The 13,631-nt window shown below is 36.6% G+C and overlaps 2 protein-coding genes across 8 annotated transcripts; one reads left to right on the top strand and one right to left on the bottom strand.

Annotated features, from left to right (window-relative positions):
* Nucleotides 1-344: 344 nt before the first annotated feature.
* On the top strand, nucleotides 345-10,479 carry LOC110782078 (uncharacterized). Of its 7 annotated transcripts, none has more exons than XM_056837777.1 (8): nucleotides 345-604; nucleotides 1,650-1,788; nucleotides 1,886-2,022; nucleotides 3,390-3,742; nucleotides 4,317-4,413; nucleotides 4,493-4,777; nucleotides 4,913-5,928; nucleotides 10,350-10,479. In XM_056837777.1, coding segments are annotated over exons 2-8 (2,025 nt in total). In that variant the 5' UTR covers nucleotides 345-604; nucleotides 1,650-1,652; the 3' UTR covers nucleotides 10,351-10,479. The 7 variants fall into 7 exon arrangements, with proteins under 7 accessions (XP_056693755.1, XP_056693753.1, XP_056693754.1 ...); XM_056837775.1 differs by lacking the exon at nucleotides 10,350-10,479 and adding an exon at nucleotides 8,119-8,257; XM_056837776.1 differs by lacking the exon at nucleotides 10,350-10,479 and adding an exon at nucleotides 8,056-8,183.
* LOC110782196 (disease resistance protein RPM1) lies at nucleotides 6,552-12,367 on the bottom strand. The gene is made up of 4 exons (XM_021986322.2): nucleotides 11,921-12,367; nucleotides 11,741-11,789; nucleotides 9,596-10,602; nucleotides 6,552-8,933 (listed from the first exon to the last, which is right to left on the bottom strand). The coding sequence occupies exons 3-4, from the start codon at nucleotides 10,522-10,524 to the stop codon at nucleotides 6,968-6,970; spliced, it is 2,895 nt and encodes a 964-aa protein (XP_021842014.2). The 5' UTR covers nucleotides 10,525-10,602; nucleotides 11,741-11,789; nucleotides 11,921-12,367; the 3' UTR covers nucleotides 6,552-6,967.
* Nucleotides 12,368-13,631: the final 1,264 nt, after the last annotated feature.

The following is a 13,631-nucleotide window of genomic DNA, read 5'->3' as shown; positions in this document are numbered from 1 at the left end:
TAATTATTAATTATTATAATATCCTTTTTATTTATTATTATTTTTATAGAGTATTATTTATTTATATATTATTTCTCAGTATTTCTGTTAATTATATTATTAATTATTAACTATTTATCATGTATTATTATTGTTGTTATTATATAAGTCTAGATCCGATAAGTTCAGGTCAAATAAGTTGAATAGAACGTAATTTAATTGGTAATATTAATTATTTATCATGTATTATTATTGTTGTTATTATATAAGTCTATAGTAATATTAAAATAATATGTTACTCAATTTTCTGCAATGAGAAATTTTTATTTGGTAATCAAACTTACAAAATCCAAAGAATTGAGAAATTTTCTTAAAAAAAGAAAAAAAGAGAGATTGCTCTCCTCAAAGTCTCAAACTCCAACTCGCATGAGTCGCATCTGCTCTTCATCTCCTTCCTCGTTCTGATTGCCCCCTCCTTCTCTTGAAATCCCCCAACAAAACCACCGTCTTCTAGTTGTGTCACCGCCTTAATCGACAGCGGTTCTGCCATTGTGGATTTTCAGTGTGGAGGTTTTCCAACCACCTCTCTTTCTCTGCCGCTGTTTTTCTCGGTGTTAACGATACGGTATAGCTTCTTTTCCTCTTCTTATTTCATCAATTATATATTTTCTATCGATGATTTGTATTTTTATAGATCCAAAAAGTGTTTAGTGTCAATTGGGGGATGATTGATTTTGCCTTATATAATGTTTCAAATGATTAAACCTTGTTAAATATATTCTGTGGTATTTTTGTGGCTTTATGGGGTTGTTTTATGGATAATTAGTGTATACCCAGTTCATAATTGTAGTTGAAAAATCACATTATCCTTTTTTTTTTTCAATGTGTTTTTGATTTAAAACTACTTTTTTGGGGGTTGATCTGATTATTTTGGAAGGAGCAGAGTAGAAAAGAGCAATAATTCAAGGGCATAATGAATTTAGTTTGATTAAATCATTTTTCAGTATAATGTGTAAGTTTGATTGAATAAGAGTTTGGGCAAATGTTTTTAAAATTTTAATTCCGGAGCTTGAGGAAATGTTGGTGGTGGTGGTTATGTTCATGGGAAGATAGTATATTAGGTTAGATTTGAACCCCTGATGCCTTAAGAAAATTGATGATTAACTAGGCTACAATACCATTGAACCACTTCCATTCAGCCTAGTTTCAGGCTGTTTGTTTATAACCCTTTTATGTTAGGGTGGTAAACTATGAATGGACCTTTTTTCCCCTATTCCCACAGCAGGCTCCCCTCCTTCCCTGTCCCAGGGACGCGCCTGATTTCGAGCAAGTATTTTTTGTGGTCAATCCATGAATGGACTAGACTACATCCAGACCTTGAGCTGAAAATCAATGAATTTGCTTGACCACGAATCAAACCGGAACCATTATGTAAATGTAGATAGTTGTGATGGTTACTTTCTTATGAGTTTATGGTGCGTGCGTGTGTGTCTCTTAATTACTTGTTAGCTGCATCCTTGTTACGTCATTAGTAACTAGTTTTTCTACTTGCTGATCTCAACTCGAGTTAGTACATTTAATTTGCTATAAAACATTTAAGTAGTTGAACTCATGAGCTAATTGGTATACATTATAACTTTGATTCGTCCTTTTCTGCTTAATTTTGTTAGTCAATGGCACCAAAAGCCAAAGAGAAAGCTAAAGGGTCTTCATCACAGCCAGCCATTTCCATCGAGGATCTCTTTACTTCCCTTAATAAATTTATCGGGAAAAAAGAATATGCGCAGGTAGTCAAAGTTGCAGAACAAGGTCTCTTTTCCTCTCTTTATGTCTTACTAGAAATTTAAGTTATTAAGAATTCGGATATGATTTTCTGACTTTTGTTTTTTCGAAAACAATCTTTCAGTTCTGTCAATTGCTCCGGGTGATGAGGATGCTCTTCGGTGCAAGATTGTAGCTCTGATTAATACTGATAACATTGATGGAGCTATTGCGATTATTCAGTCTTCACAGAGGCTCCCAATTGACCTTAGTTTCCTTAAGGTATGTATGAATATTGCTGACCTTGAACTCATGATTTGGATTGAAGTTCTACCTGGGTTTTTGTTTATGTCTACACTATTGAAAGAGCACAATGGTAGTATATCTGTGTTTAAAGTTAAATGAGCTATCGCAAGCGTATTGTTGGATGTTGAGGTTTATGGAATTATTTTTGGCTGTGCTTACCATCATTGCATGGTTCAAGTTTCTAGTTTCTATCATATTACTCGGTAATAAACAGTCTTATCCCTGTGATAACAAGAAGGTGTTTTTGTCGACCCTTAATCTGATAGGCTACATATGTGTACTACTTGTCTACTTCACAATGAATAAGAATCAGGCAAATTAATGAAGCATTAAATTTTTTTACAGTCCAATGAAGTTAAAAAATATAGAGTCTATGACTATTGGATATTGACATTTGTTTTCTACAATGTCAACTAAACTGGTGTATGGATTTTTGAGGTAATTTACTTGGAAGTTTCCTCATTACTTTGTTTCTTTTTTCTTTTTGGTCCTTGGGTCAATTGGAGTTATGGGTGCATTGTTTCAAGTGGAGATGATGGAAGTCGTAGAAAGAAATTGACTTGGCTGGCTAGGAATGTGATATGGAGGGTTTTTGTGATCCCATTGCACCATGTGGTTTAGATTTTCACTGCCTAGGTTGCTTGTATCCTTTATCTTTGGGTGAATCCGGATCATGGGAATAAAGTTGTAGATTTTTTTTATTTCCTTATACTATATTCCAGCAAAATCCTCAAGTTTGACTTGGGATCATATGTTTCTGGTATATTTTTTTTTCTAATAACATGGTGGAAGCTGTAGAATGTGATTTTGGTGTTGAATAAGCAACGCTACATAGTTTAGCACTATCATACAATGCCATTAATTAGTTATTTTTTCTGTTAGTTTTTGGGAATTAGAGTATTTGGTTATGTATGAATTGTCCATTTCTGATGTAGGCAGTGATTCATTTGTTCTTTTGGCTTTGGGATATAATGGACTAATTCAAAATAGCTCTTTGAAGTTTGAACCTCTTCACTTCCTTTCCATGAAGTAGAACATGGTTGTTCCGTTATTGCTTATTGGTCAATTGGAAACATCCTCTCTGCAATTGCAGGGGTAAGGCTGCGTACGTCGGACCCCTTCTTACCTCGCTTGTCGCGGAAGCCTCTTTGAAGGCAACGGGGTAATGATAATGATGACCTCTAGAGCTCAATGTATTTATCTGACGACTATGTTGAAATGATTCGTTCCTTCTTTTGCTTAGGCATATATCGTTTTATGAATCATATGATTCTCATTTTTAGTATTGTATGTTGATGGAGTAAAATGTATGTGATTTTTGATGCTTGTCATATGTTCCATAGGCGTACTGTTTGTACAGGCTAAATAAACTGGATGAAGCTTTGGAATCCTTAAAAAACCAGGAGAGGAGTACTGCAACTATGTTGCTAGAATCCCAGATATTGTATCGTTTGGGAAGAATGGATGCTTGCCTTGACATCTATCAGAAACTTCAAAACTTAAGTGTTGACTCATTGGAGGTCAACTTCGTTGCTGGTCTGGTAGGAGCAGGGAGGTCGTCTGAGGTGCAGGGAGTGCTGGAAGCTCTCAAGGTTAAACCATCCAGCAGCTTTGAACTGGCATATAACACTGCTTGCTCATTGATCGAGAGGAATAATTATGTGGACGCGGAACAGCTTTTGCTGTCAGCTAGAAGGTAAAAATTCAAATGACTTTCCTTCTTAATTATGAAAGAGTAGAAGGAGATTCACATGCTTTTAAGCCGAATTTACGTCAGCAATACTTCTATCCCTAGGCCATATGGTTCAGTAACACATGCTGATTTGTGCTTCTCACCTCTTAATTTACGGAACTGTCGGCTGACGTTCACATGCCAGCATTATCTCTGGTATGGGTGAATTCGTAATTGTGGCGCTATGTATTGTTACACAAGTGGGAACATTAACAGTTTTTATTTTGCTTTGTTTTGGTCAGTTGGTGAACCAGTGATAATTATCTTATCCAAGATTTATTAACTAAGTGTAGTTATTTTTGGTTTTGAGGTGTAGTTATATTTTTGCATAAATGCAGATTATTTTATTATGGCCTGTGGGAAACATTGTTGTGAAACAATTTATGTGAAATAGGGAAAAGCTGCAAAACTGGGAGACATGCATCTGATTTAATTGTTGAAAGATCATGTTTTGTGCTTCGGTAGACAGAACAATGGGAGTTCTTGCTGATATTTGAGTTGATCTTGTAAACTCATGAGTGATTTATTTGTTTTACAGAGTGGGTCAGGAATCACTGATGGAAGATAACTGGGCAGATGATGATATAGAAAATGAATTGGCGCCTATAGCTGTTCAACTGGCATATGTTCAGCAGGTATGGATCGTGAGACATCTTACTTCTTTTACCTATGAATGTAAATGTGCTGAAAAGTTCAATATTCCTGCCTTTTCAGCAACTTGGAAATACACAAGAAGCTGTGAAAGCATACTTGGACATGATAAAACAGAATTTAGATGATGAACCATCCCTTGCTATTGCAACAAACAACTTAATTTCCCTCCGAGGTCTAAAAGAAGTTTCTGACAGCCTGAAGAAGCTTGATCGGCTTATAGAGAAAGGTGAGGGGGGCCAGTTCCGGTTGGCTGGTGCCCTTGAGTCAAAACTTTCAGTCAAGCAGAAGGAAGCAGTCTATGTTAATCGAGCACTTTTACTTGTTCATGCTAACAAAATTGACCAGGTACCTCTTTCTTTACTTTTACAAAGTTTCTGTCACGTATTTGTATATTTTTATTCATTTTGTTCTATTTGTGCAACAATTCACAAATAACAGACGGAAAGACGAAGTAGCACTGAATACACTGTTTAATTTCAGGCCCGGGAACTTGTTACTGCTTTAGTGGGAATGTTTCCAGAAAGTGCGACACCTGTGCTGCTTCAAGCTGCTGTACTGGTCAGGGAGAACAAGGCTGGCAGAGCTGAAGAGGTGCTGGGGCAGTTTGCTGGAAAGTTTCCTGACAAGTCAAAGGTATTCCTCCTTGCCAGAGCTCAAGTGGCTGCTGCTGCCGGTCACTTTCAAGTGGCAGCAGAGTCCCTTTCAAAGATCCCCGATATCCAACACATGCCTGCTACGGTGGCCACCATTGTTGCCTTGAAAGAACGTTTGGGAGACATCGATGGTGCTGAGGTAGTGTTAGACAATGCAATAAAATGGTGGTCCAATGCAATGACTGAAGACAACAAACTTACCATTATCATGCAAGAAGCTGCTTCTTTCAAGCTCAAGCATGGTAGACAGAAAGAGGCGTTGAGGTTGTTTGAGGAACTTGTTAAGAACAATAGCAATGTTGATGCTTTGGTTGGATTAGTTACTACTGCTGCTCATGTCAATGTTGAGAAGGCCGAAGCTTATGAAAAGAAGCTCAAATCACTTCCTGGTTTGAAAGGAATTAATGTAGATGATCTCGAGGCAACTTCTGGTGCAAAGCCTGCCGAAAATGGATCTCGTCTTGTGAATATCGAAGGGCATGATGAGAGTAAGAACAAGGATAAAACAAAGAAGAAAAGGAAGAGAAAGCCAAGATATCCAAAGGGATTTGACCCTGCTCACCCTGGCCCACCACCAGACCCGGAGCGTTGGTTGCCAAAGAGGGAGAGATCTACTTTCAGACCTAAGAGAAAGGATAAGAGGGCAGCTCATGTGAGAGGCTCCCAAGGTGCTGTTTCTCGGGATAAACAAGAGGCCGGGAATTCTGATGGTCCTGCTCGAAGTTCTGGGGCTGATAATGTTGATACCAAGGCCACACATTCAAAGTCAAGCCAAGCCAGCAGCTCGAAAGCAGCCTCCCAGAATACAGGTGGATCTAAATCAAAAAAGAAGTCAAGGAAATAGTCAGTTATCTAACCTTTATTGCAAATTTATTTTTTTCTTTCCATTTTGTCAACATTTTTGCCATTCTGAGATTTTGCTCTCTTTTTGTGTTTATGTCGTGTCGGTGACCCTTGTTTTGTTAGTTTCAGAGATTACAGTTAAAAATTAGCTGCCCTTTCTTTCGGATGATAAGGTCTCAATTTTTTTTGGACTTGTAGTTACACTGAAACCGAACTATTTATCACACAACTATTTACCACAGACAATTGCTAGACTGGGTTTGTTTATGTTGGTTAGTTGAATTATGTTGAGCTACAGAGCTAGATCCCAATTTTAGGGGTTAATTATGTCGTAATAGTGCTTAAAACAAATACTTAATTTATTACATCAGAAGAGTATGTAGAATAGAAGTTCCAATGCAATTTACTAGAAATACACTTGATTAGAATAGAAGTTCCAATGCTTTTGCAGAATTTGATCATCAATGAATGAAAGATATCATGTTTGCTAGAAGAACCTGATGTGGATTTAACACCCTAATAAGATAGTACTTCTAGATTACTATTCTATAAATGCCTAGCCACCATGAACAATTACTAGAAACAAATGATTTATATAACTTGATTAAAGAAGATCACCCTCGAGCTCATAATAAATCTCACACACAAATCATGCCAAAATATGTTTTTAACAAAAACACTCAAAACCCCAAGTATCAAACTTCAATGAATAAAACGGAAACAAGGTCCTCCTTTTTTAGGTAGGAATCCTAATAACAATAGGACTAGGAAAACTACTTAACAATAACTAAAATGCTTAAAGTTTATCCTTGGCTTAAACCGGAAAACCGACTTCAAGTGAAGCTCAAAAACCTGCAAGCCAAAATCCTAATAAACAAGGCAATTTTAACAAAATCCAAACTCTCAAGTCACCAAACAAACCACTTCTGTTGAATTAGTAAATACCAATCCTTTTCCCGCCCTTCCTAAGCAGCTCAACTCCAATGTGTGGTCGACTACCAAGATCTTGAACTCACCCTCGGCGTCCTCCCTAATCGTATCAGAACATTTTGCCGGTCTTCAGAAATAAAACATTAGGTACATGTTTGACAACGGAATAATGTTGCCCATCTTTTTGAAGGCTAAGATCAAAATCCAGTGGCATATCACGGAAAATGAGTGTTTCTAGCCTAGGGAGATACTCGAGTCCCAATGGCACCTGCAGTCTCGGACTTCCCTTGATTTCCATCAGCTGAAGTAGAGCCAAAGCACATTTGTCTATAGAAAACAACACGAGAGCTTTCAAATCAAGGAGATGTAGGATCTTGAGCTTCTTGAACCCTTGATTACTAATTTTTAAGTTGTCACCACAGTATGCGTCTAACAACTGAAGTTCAACTAAATTAGGCAATGTTTCTAGGAATCCAAGAGGATTCACATCGTCTAAACATGACCACCTTAGACGAATTTTCACTAGGCTGTGGAGTTCGAGGATCCAGCTTGGGAAGAATGTCAACGGTCCATTCAGATAGAGGCGTTTAAGTGTTGAAGGAGGTGACCGGAAATACTCTAAATCAATCAATTCATTGTATTTTGAATATACACTTAATGCTTCAAGGCATTCCATCTGTTCAATTGCAGCACAGAGTTCTTTCCCGTCTGTCATCTTGAGCCCCATGATTCCTAGCTTTCTCAGTTGCCTCAAATTTCTTAGCTCATTGATCACTGTACTTCTATCACCCACATCAACAAATGCTAGCTTTTGTAATTCCCCTAATTTCTCCAATGCCTTTTCTGGAAATTTCACTCCTATCACTTTCCAGGTGAGGCTAAAAGCTGATTCATAGTTATAGCTGTATGTAAGAAGATGGCGTAGCTTGTGGAGCGTGTTAAGATCAACAGGAAGCTCGTAAATTGAAGTTCCTTTCAAATCCAATGTTTGGAGATCTTGAAGCTTACCAATAGAGTTTGGAATCCTCTTAACTCGCGTATTTCTTAGGCTTAAGTAGCGTAAGTTAAATAGTCTCCAAACTTCCTTGGGAAGTTCATCAATGGGGGCATTACTCAAATCAAGAACTTTCAGCAGACGAGTGTTGCTCAATGCTTTAGGTAACACCTTTGTCCATAACTTCTCTTGTGCTCTTGCAGGCTCTGTTACTATTAGAAGAGACCGGATGTTCAACTTGATTCCGATATTAATCTCCATTGCAGGATTTGCAACTGCATTAGAGTTGTGGATGGACAAACGTCGTGGATCATCAGCAATGTTGGAATTCTTTTCTGGGTGAGTTTGTAAAAAACCCAACTCCTTTGCCTTAGAAAGGATTATCTCAAGCAAGAATTCATGGACTCTTAAGCTTTTAGGTTTTCCAGTTTCATCTCTGTGTTGAACTTCAACCAAACTCATACCAAGAAGTTGATCAATGTATTCTTCTGCAACTTCTTCCAGTGTCAACCTGTTGCTACATTGTATAAAACCTTCAGCTATCCATAATCGAATGAGTCTCATTCGACTGATGCCTTGTGGAAACAAACCAAAGTACAGGAAACAAGGCTTCAGGTGACGGGGCAAACTGTGATAACTGCGAATCAGGATACTGTGAATTCCTGTTAGATTCTGTTCTAGGTAAAACCCGAGGCTTTGATGGACTTTCTTCCATTCGTGCGTGTCATCTGATTTCGTGGACAGAAAACGTCCCATTTCTGAAACTATGAGTGGTAAACCTTCGCATCTTTTGACAATGTCGCTGGCTAGATCACACAAGAAGGGGGGACATTGTCCATTATGTCTTTGAAATGCCTTCTTGCAGAATAACTCCCATGCCTTCTCTGGTTTTAGAGGTTCGAGTTTGTATAAACCGTGGTTGGAACCATCAAGCCAAGCTCGGGCCACATTCTCGTAGCGTGTAGTCATCAATATTTTGCTGCCTTTGTTGTTATTACTTGTTGGCAAAACACTTTTGATGTAAATTGCCAACTCCCTGCCCCTATCTTGATCTTGAACGTCATCAACAACCACCATGTACCTAAGAGAAAATGGATTTTGAACATCAACACAATAATATATGCATACACTTCAAAAATATACATGGGCTTGTTTGTTGGCTTTTTCATTGGCTTTTGGGTTTTTTCAAGTGGTCTAACAGACAATATTCATGTTTAGTAAGTGGCTTTTCCTTGGCTAAAAGCAGACTTTCCCTCCAAAATCCAACAACTAGTAAGAGTAGCCTTTTAACATTTGTTGTTGACTTTTCAATTTACTAATTACATTAATATGAAAGAACTAGTAGCCAACAACCATTTTAGCAAACACATTTTTAGAAAGTCTTTGGTCAAACAGCCAACATGAAAAGCCAACACAAATAACCAGTCAAACAAGCCCAGTAAAACAGCCACCAACAAACAGGCCAATGGTTTTCATCATAGTGAAATACTAGAAATGACATAAAAAATTTGGATGATGTATGCTAAGAAGGAGACAAGGAAATTTAATTTATATGTATGACTGGACGTAGTACCTTGTGCAGGATACAACCAAGACTATTTCTTTTCCAATGTGCATAAAGCATATGGGCAAAAAATTAGCTTCGGCTGCACCTTACAAGTTACAATCAGTGAAGATCCTCAGAATACATAGAATGTAAAACAGTAAAAATATTAAAAGAAGTTAAGGATCGATATATGGTACCTCTTCTCCTTCAAATAGCTTCTTACAAGATTCTGCAAGGATATTTCGTCCATTGAATCAATCCTGTAAATATCAGTGTAAGTTTCTTTAGTACTCTGATCTGACCTGTATTCATTGATCCTGGAAGCTGACATCTTATTATGAAGCAGCTCGAGTTCGTTAGCTGCCTCATAGAATTGCTTGATCATGTTTCTTAGTATGTCAACATGGTTATAAGACCCAGATACAGGAACCCATGCACGGATAGGGAAGTAGTCTTTTACTACTGCAGCATGATAAACACTCCCAACAACAGTCGTCTTTCCAACACCTCTCATACCAATCACGGCTATCACCGGAGAATATAGCCTTGAATCGTCTAGCTCTTGTAACCCTAACAACTCAATGATATCTATTCTACCAGTTTCAGCACCCACAATATCAGATTCCTGGATTCTGATACTGTCATGTTGATCCTGCTCAACGATGACACTGGTGGCGCTACTACTACTACCACCACAACTGCCACCACAACTGCCACAACTTCCACCACTGTTTAACCTGTAGGAGTTGAAGTAGGAGTGTTTCCTCCTACCAGTCTCGATTGCCTTTTTGTGCAAGGACTCGATGGTAGTGGCAATGCTTCGAACATTCAGTGACATATACTGCTTAATCCTACCAAAACGATTTTCTTTCTGGAAAAGTTTATATTCATCAATGACATCTTCTATCTCATAAGCCAATGTTCTCACTTGTTTCACCCATTCTTTTACAGAGTTGTTATCCTCGGCTCTCTCCTCCGCGTCACTTAGCAAAGCTAACATGCTGCTCAGCTCATCGCGGATGCCTGTAACTTGGTCTCGTAAATAATATAATAAGGACACTTCATCTTTGATTAATGGATACAGTAATTCTATGGTGAATTGAACTGTACTGAATATATCTGCCATTCTTGAACTCAACTTGTTTGAATTGGTTCCTTGTGTTACAGACTGATCTTTCTGTGTAATTGTAGTTAATGCATTCACCTGAGGCACAAAAAACATTATACATATGGATACCAATGACGTCTTAGCCTAGTGGTTAAGACCGAGGGTCTGTATACGATAAGTCTCAAATTCGAATCCTCCGGCCCTGTTGTTCATGCCCAAACTCAAAGTATTTAATGCTAAAATGTTGAATGGGATATGTATATAGTTCCTAGGGATTAACTAGCTAGCATAAAAAAAGTAAGACAATGAAAACATGTAGAACACTATAGTCTTTAAAGAAAAAAACATTACTATTGTTCAGACATTTAGTCAACAATACGAAAACTCGATATCTAACGTCATATAAACAAAGAAAATATGGGAAAACTAGTTAAGTTCGTGTCCACCCCTAATAGGGAGTGATTTCGTTACAGTAATGAGCATCCCAAACTTGTTAAACTCCAAAAAACACTAAACGAGCGAGGTGATGGACGACATAATTTCCCTCCCTTCATATATGTGTATTAAAGACCAAACAAAAGAGAGAGTGATGGATAGCTCAGTTGGTTAGAGCATCCATTCCGGTTCCAGGTGATCCTGGGATCGATTCTCATCCCCGCCCTTGTGGCTCATTTGCACCAAAAAAAAAAGACCAAACAAAAGACCAAACAAGTAGAAGTTGAGAAAAAAGAGGGAATACAATATAGTTTACTAGATTAGATCCCGTGCACGCACAGATTTGATCAATTTTGTTACAAAATATTTAACTAAATATCCCCAAACTAATGCATAATTATTAAATGTTAAACATATTCATTTAATTTATTCATCTAATATGCTAATTTGACCAAAATATAAAGTTAATGTATTTTCCATTAATAATGTAACGATTTGACTAAAATATTATCAAAAAATATTTAGCACAATTAATACTGCCGTTAATTATAAACTAATATTTTTTCCATACATAAATTGTTTTAAAATGGTAGAGAATAAAAATAATATAAAACATAGACATTTTTTAGGTAAATGGATTTTGGCGGGAAAATTTTGTACCGGGAAGTGACACGTGTCATTCATGGTGTCTGTTTTAGTATAAAGTAATAGATACTATAAAACTAGGTACAACAAAGAGTAACCATAATTATTAATACAAGTATGTCGAGATATATGCAGATGCAACTAGCTAGCTTACTTGATAACGTCTTGGAAATGGTACTCCTTCAATTCATGCAGACAATACACTGAAACAGAATAGATAACACAGAGTTATAGTAATGTTGAAGAAAAAACAAATGTTGGAAGTATTGTTGAACAATTGAAAACAGATGGAGCTAGATAAGAATCTAAGATAAGCATGTAGTCTAGGATTCACCTTTTTATGATAACATTGGCAAGTAACTAAGGCAGGTTATAGATACTAGCCGGCCTGATCTGATCTGATCGGATCTGATTTGAAACCAGAGCCATAATGTACTGAAGATATCGTGTGATCAATCGAGTACTTGAATTGCAGACTGGATTGGACGACGACTTATATACATGGTGAACTGTCCCTGTGTACAACTTGAACTGTTGTGGGGCGATATGATACATATATAGGTAGAAGACATAATGAATGAATACCGATCGAGTCAATGACGCGGAAGATGTGACAGGAAGAGGAAGAGGAAGATGTGGTTTGTAACTCTTTCATTGACATTTCAAATAGGTAACTAGAATCATATATATGTCCACATTGAGTCCAATTGGAAGAAAATTCTCAGAAAAATCACATCAATGATACAGAAGATGTGATGAAAGAGGAAGAAGAAGAAGAAGAAGAAGAAGACGTGGTTTGTCCCATTTACGACTCCAACATCGACTCATGCATTGACTCCAATGGACCCAATGAAAGTCCATTTTGTATATCCTTGTCACTTCTAGTCATGGGCGAAGCTATATGGGGGCCTTGGTAGGCCATGGCCCCCCGAGATTGTAGATATATAATTAAAGTTGCAGGTAAAAACTATCTATTTCATTTAGCTGAGTTGGTAGCAACAACTAGCTGTCATGTTGCTAGTTCTAGTTTCGATCCCTAGCTTTGCCTCTTCTATTCAGCATTTTTATTTTTAATTTGATACATCTATTGTTCCTTGTTTACGAAACCCATTATGGACTTATATTCATTTTTCAAACTTGTTTTATTATCAGTAATTTTCATTACTTTTATTGTTACAGTATGGAAGTAGAGAATAAGTTATGTTGTCCAACAAAATTTATACAAAGTAAATATTTAATATTTAATATTACTTAACTGTTTTACCTAGATATTTATATTTAACGGTACTAAACATGTGTCACTTAAAACTTCCTTTTAATAGTGTCCAAGTGTTTTAGTGTTAGTATTTTAAAATATTAAGAATTTTAGGTCAATTTACATTCTAGATGTACTAAACAACAACAACAAAGAAATAGTTGGTTTGATATATTGAAATTCTAGTATTTTATTGGAATTAGACAAGTATTTCTGTACAAATTTCGGCCCCCCTTGTACAAACATTCTGGCTTCGCCCCTGCTTCTAGTTTAAAATGGATACAATGTGTTTGGTTGATCATTTTCATAATTTTATACCACATCTCAAACTACCAAGCAAGGTTACTAATTATTACTACTCCCTCCGTCTCTTTTTGTTTTTTACGTTTGGTTTTTTTCACGCGTTTTAACGATTAGTTAATGTGCATTGAGATTCCTCTACTTTTTTATTTAAACAAGATAAATTGCGTTTATTTATAATGTTTTCACTTTTATCAAAATTCTGATATTGGGAATATGAGAAAAATTTAATGTCCCAATGAAAAAGTGTGAGAGATTAAATGATCCAATGAATTTAATTGGTTAAAATAATTATTGGACACGGATTTTGATTGAATATTAAACCATTTATGAGATAATATAAAAGGAAATGTAAAGAACATTTTGAAACACCCAAAAAGGAAAACGTAAAAAACAAAAAGAGGCGGAGGGAGTAGCTAATACATACTACATCTGTTTCAAAAAGATTTTTACAGTTACTATTTGCATAAATATTAAGACAAAAGTAGGA

The sequence above is a fragment of the Spinacia oleracea genome, chromosome 2, assembly GCF_020520425.1.
Source record: "Spinacia oleracea cultivar Varoflay chromosome 2, BTI_SOV_V1, whole genome shotgun sequence".
NCBI lineage: Eukaryota > Viridiplantae > Streptophyta > Magnoliopsida > Caryophyllales > Amaranthaceae > Spinacia > Spinacia oleracea.
Note: the sequence above shows the minus strand (reverse complement) of the source record. Positions and strands in the feature narration are given on the sequence as shown.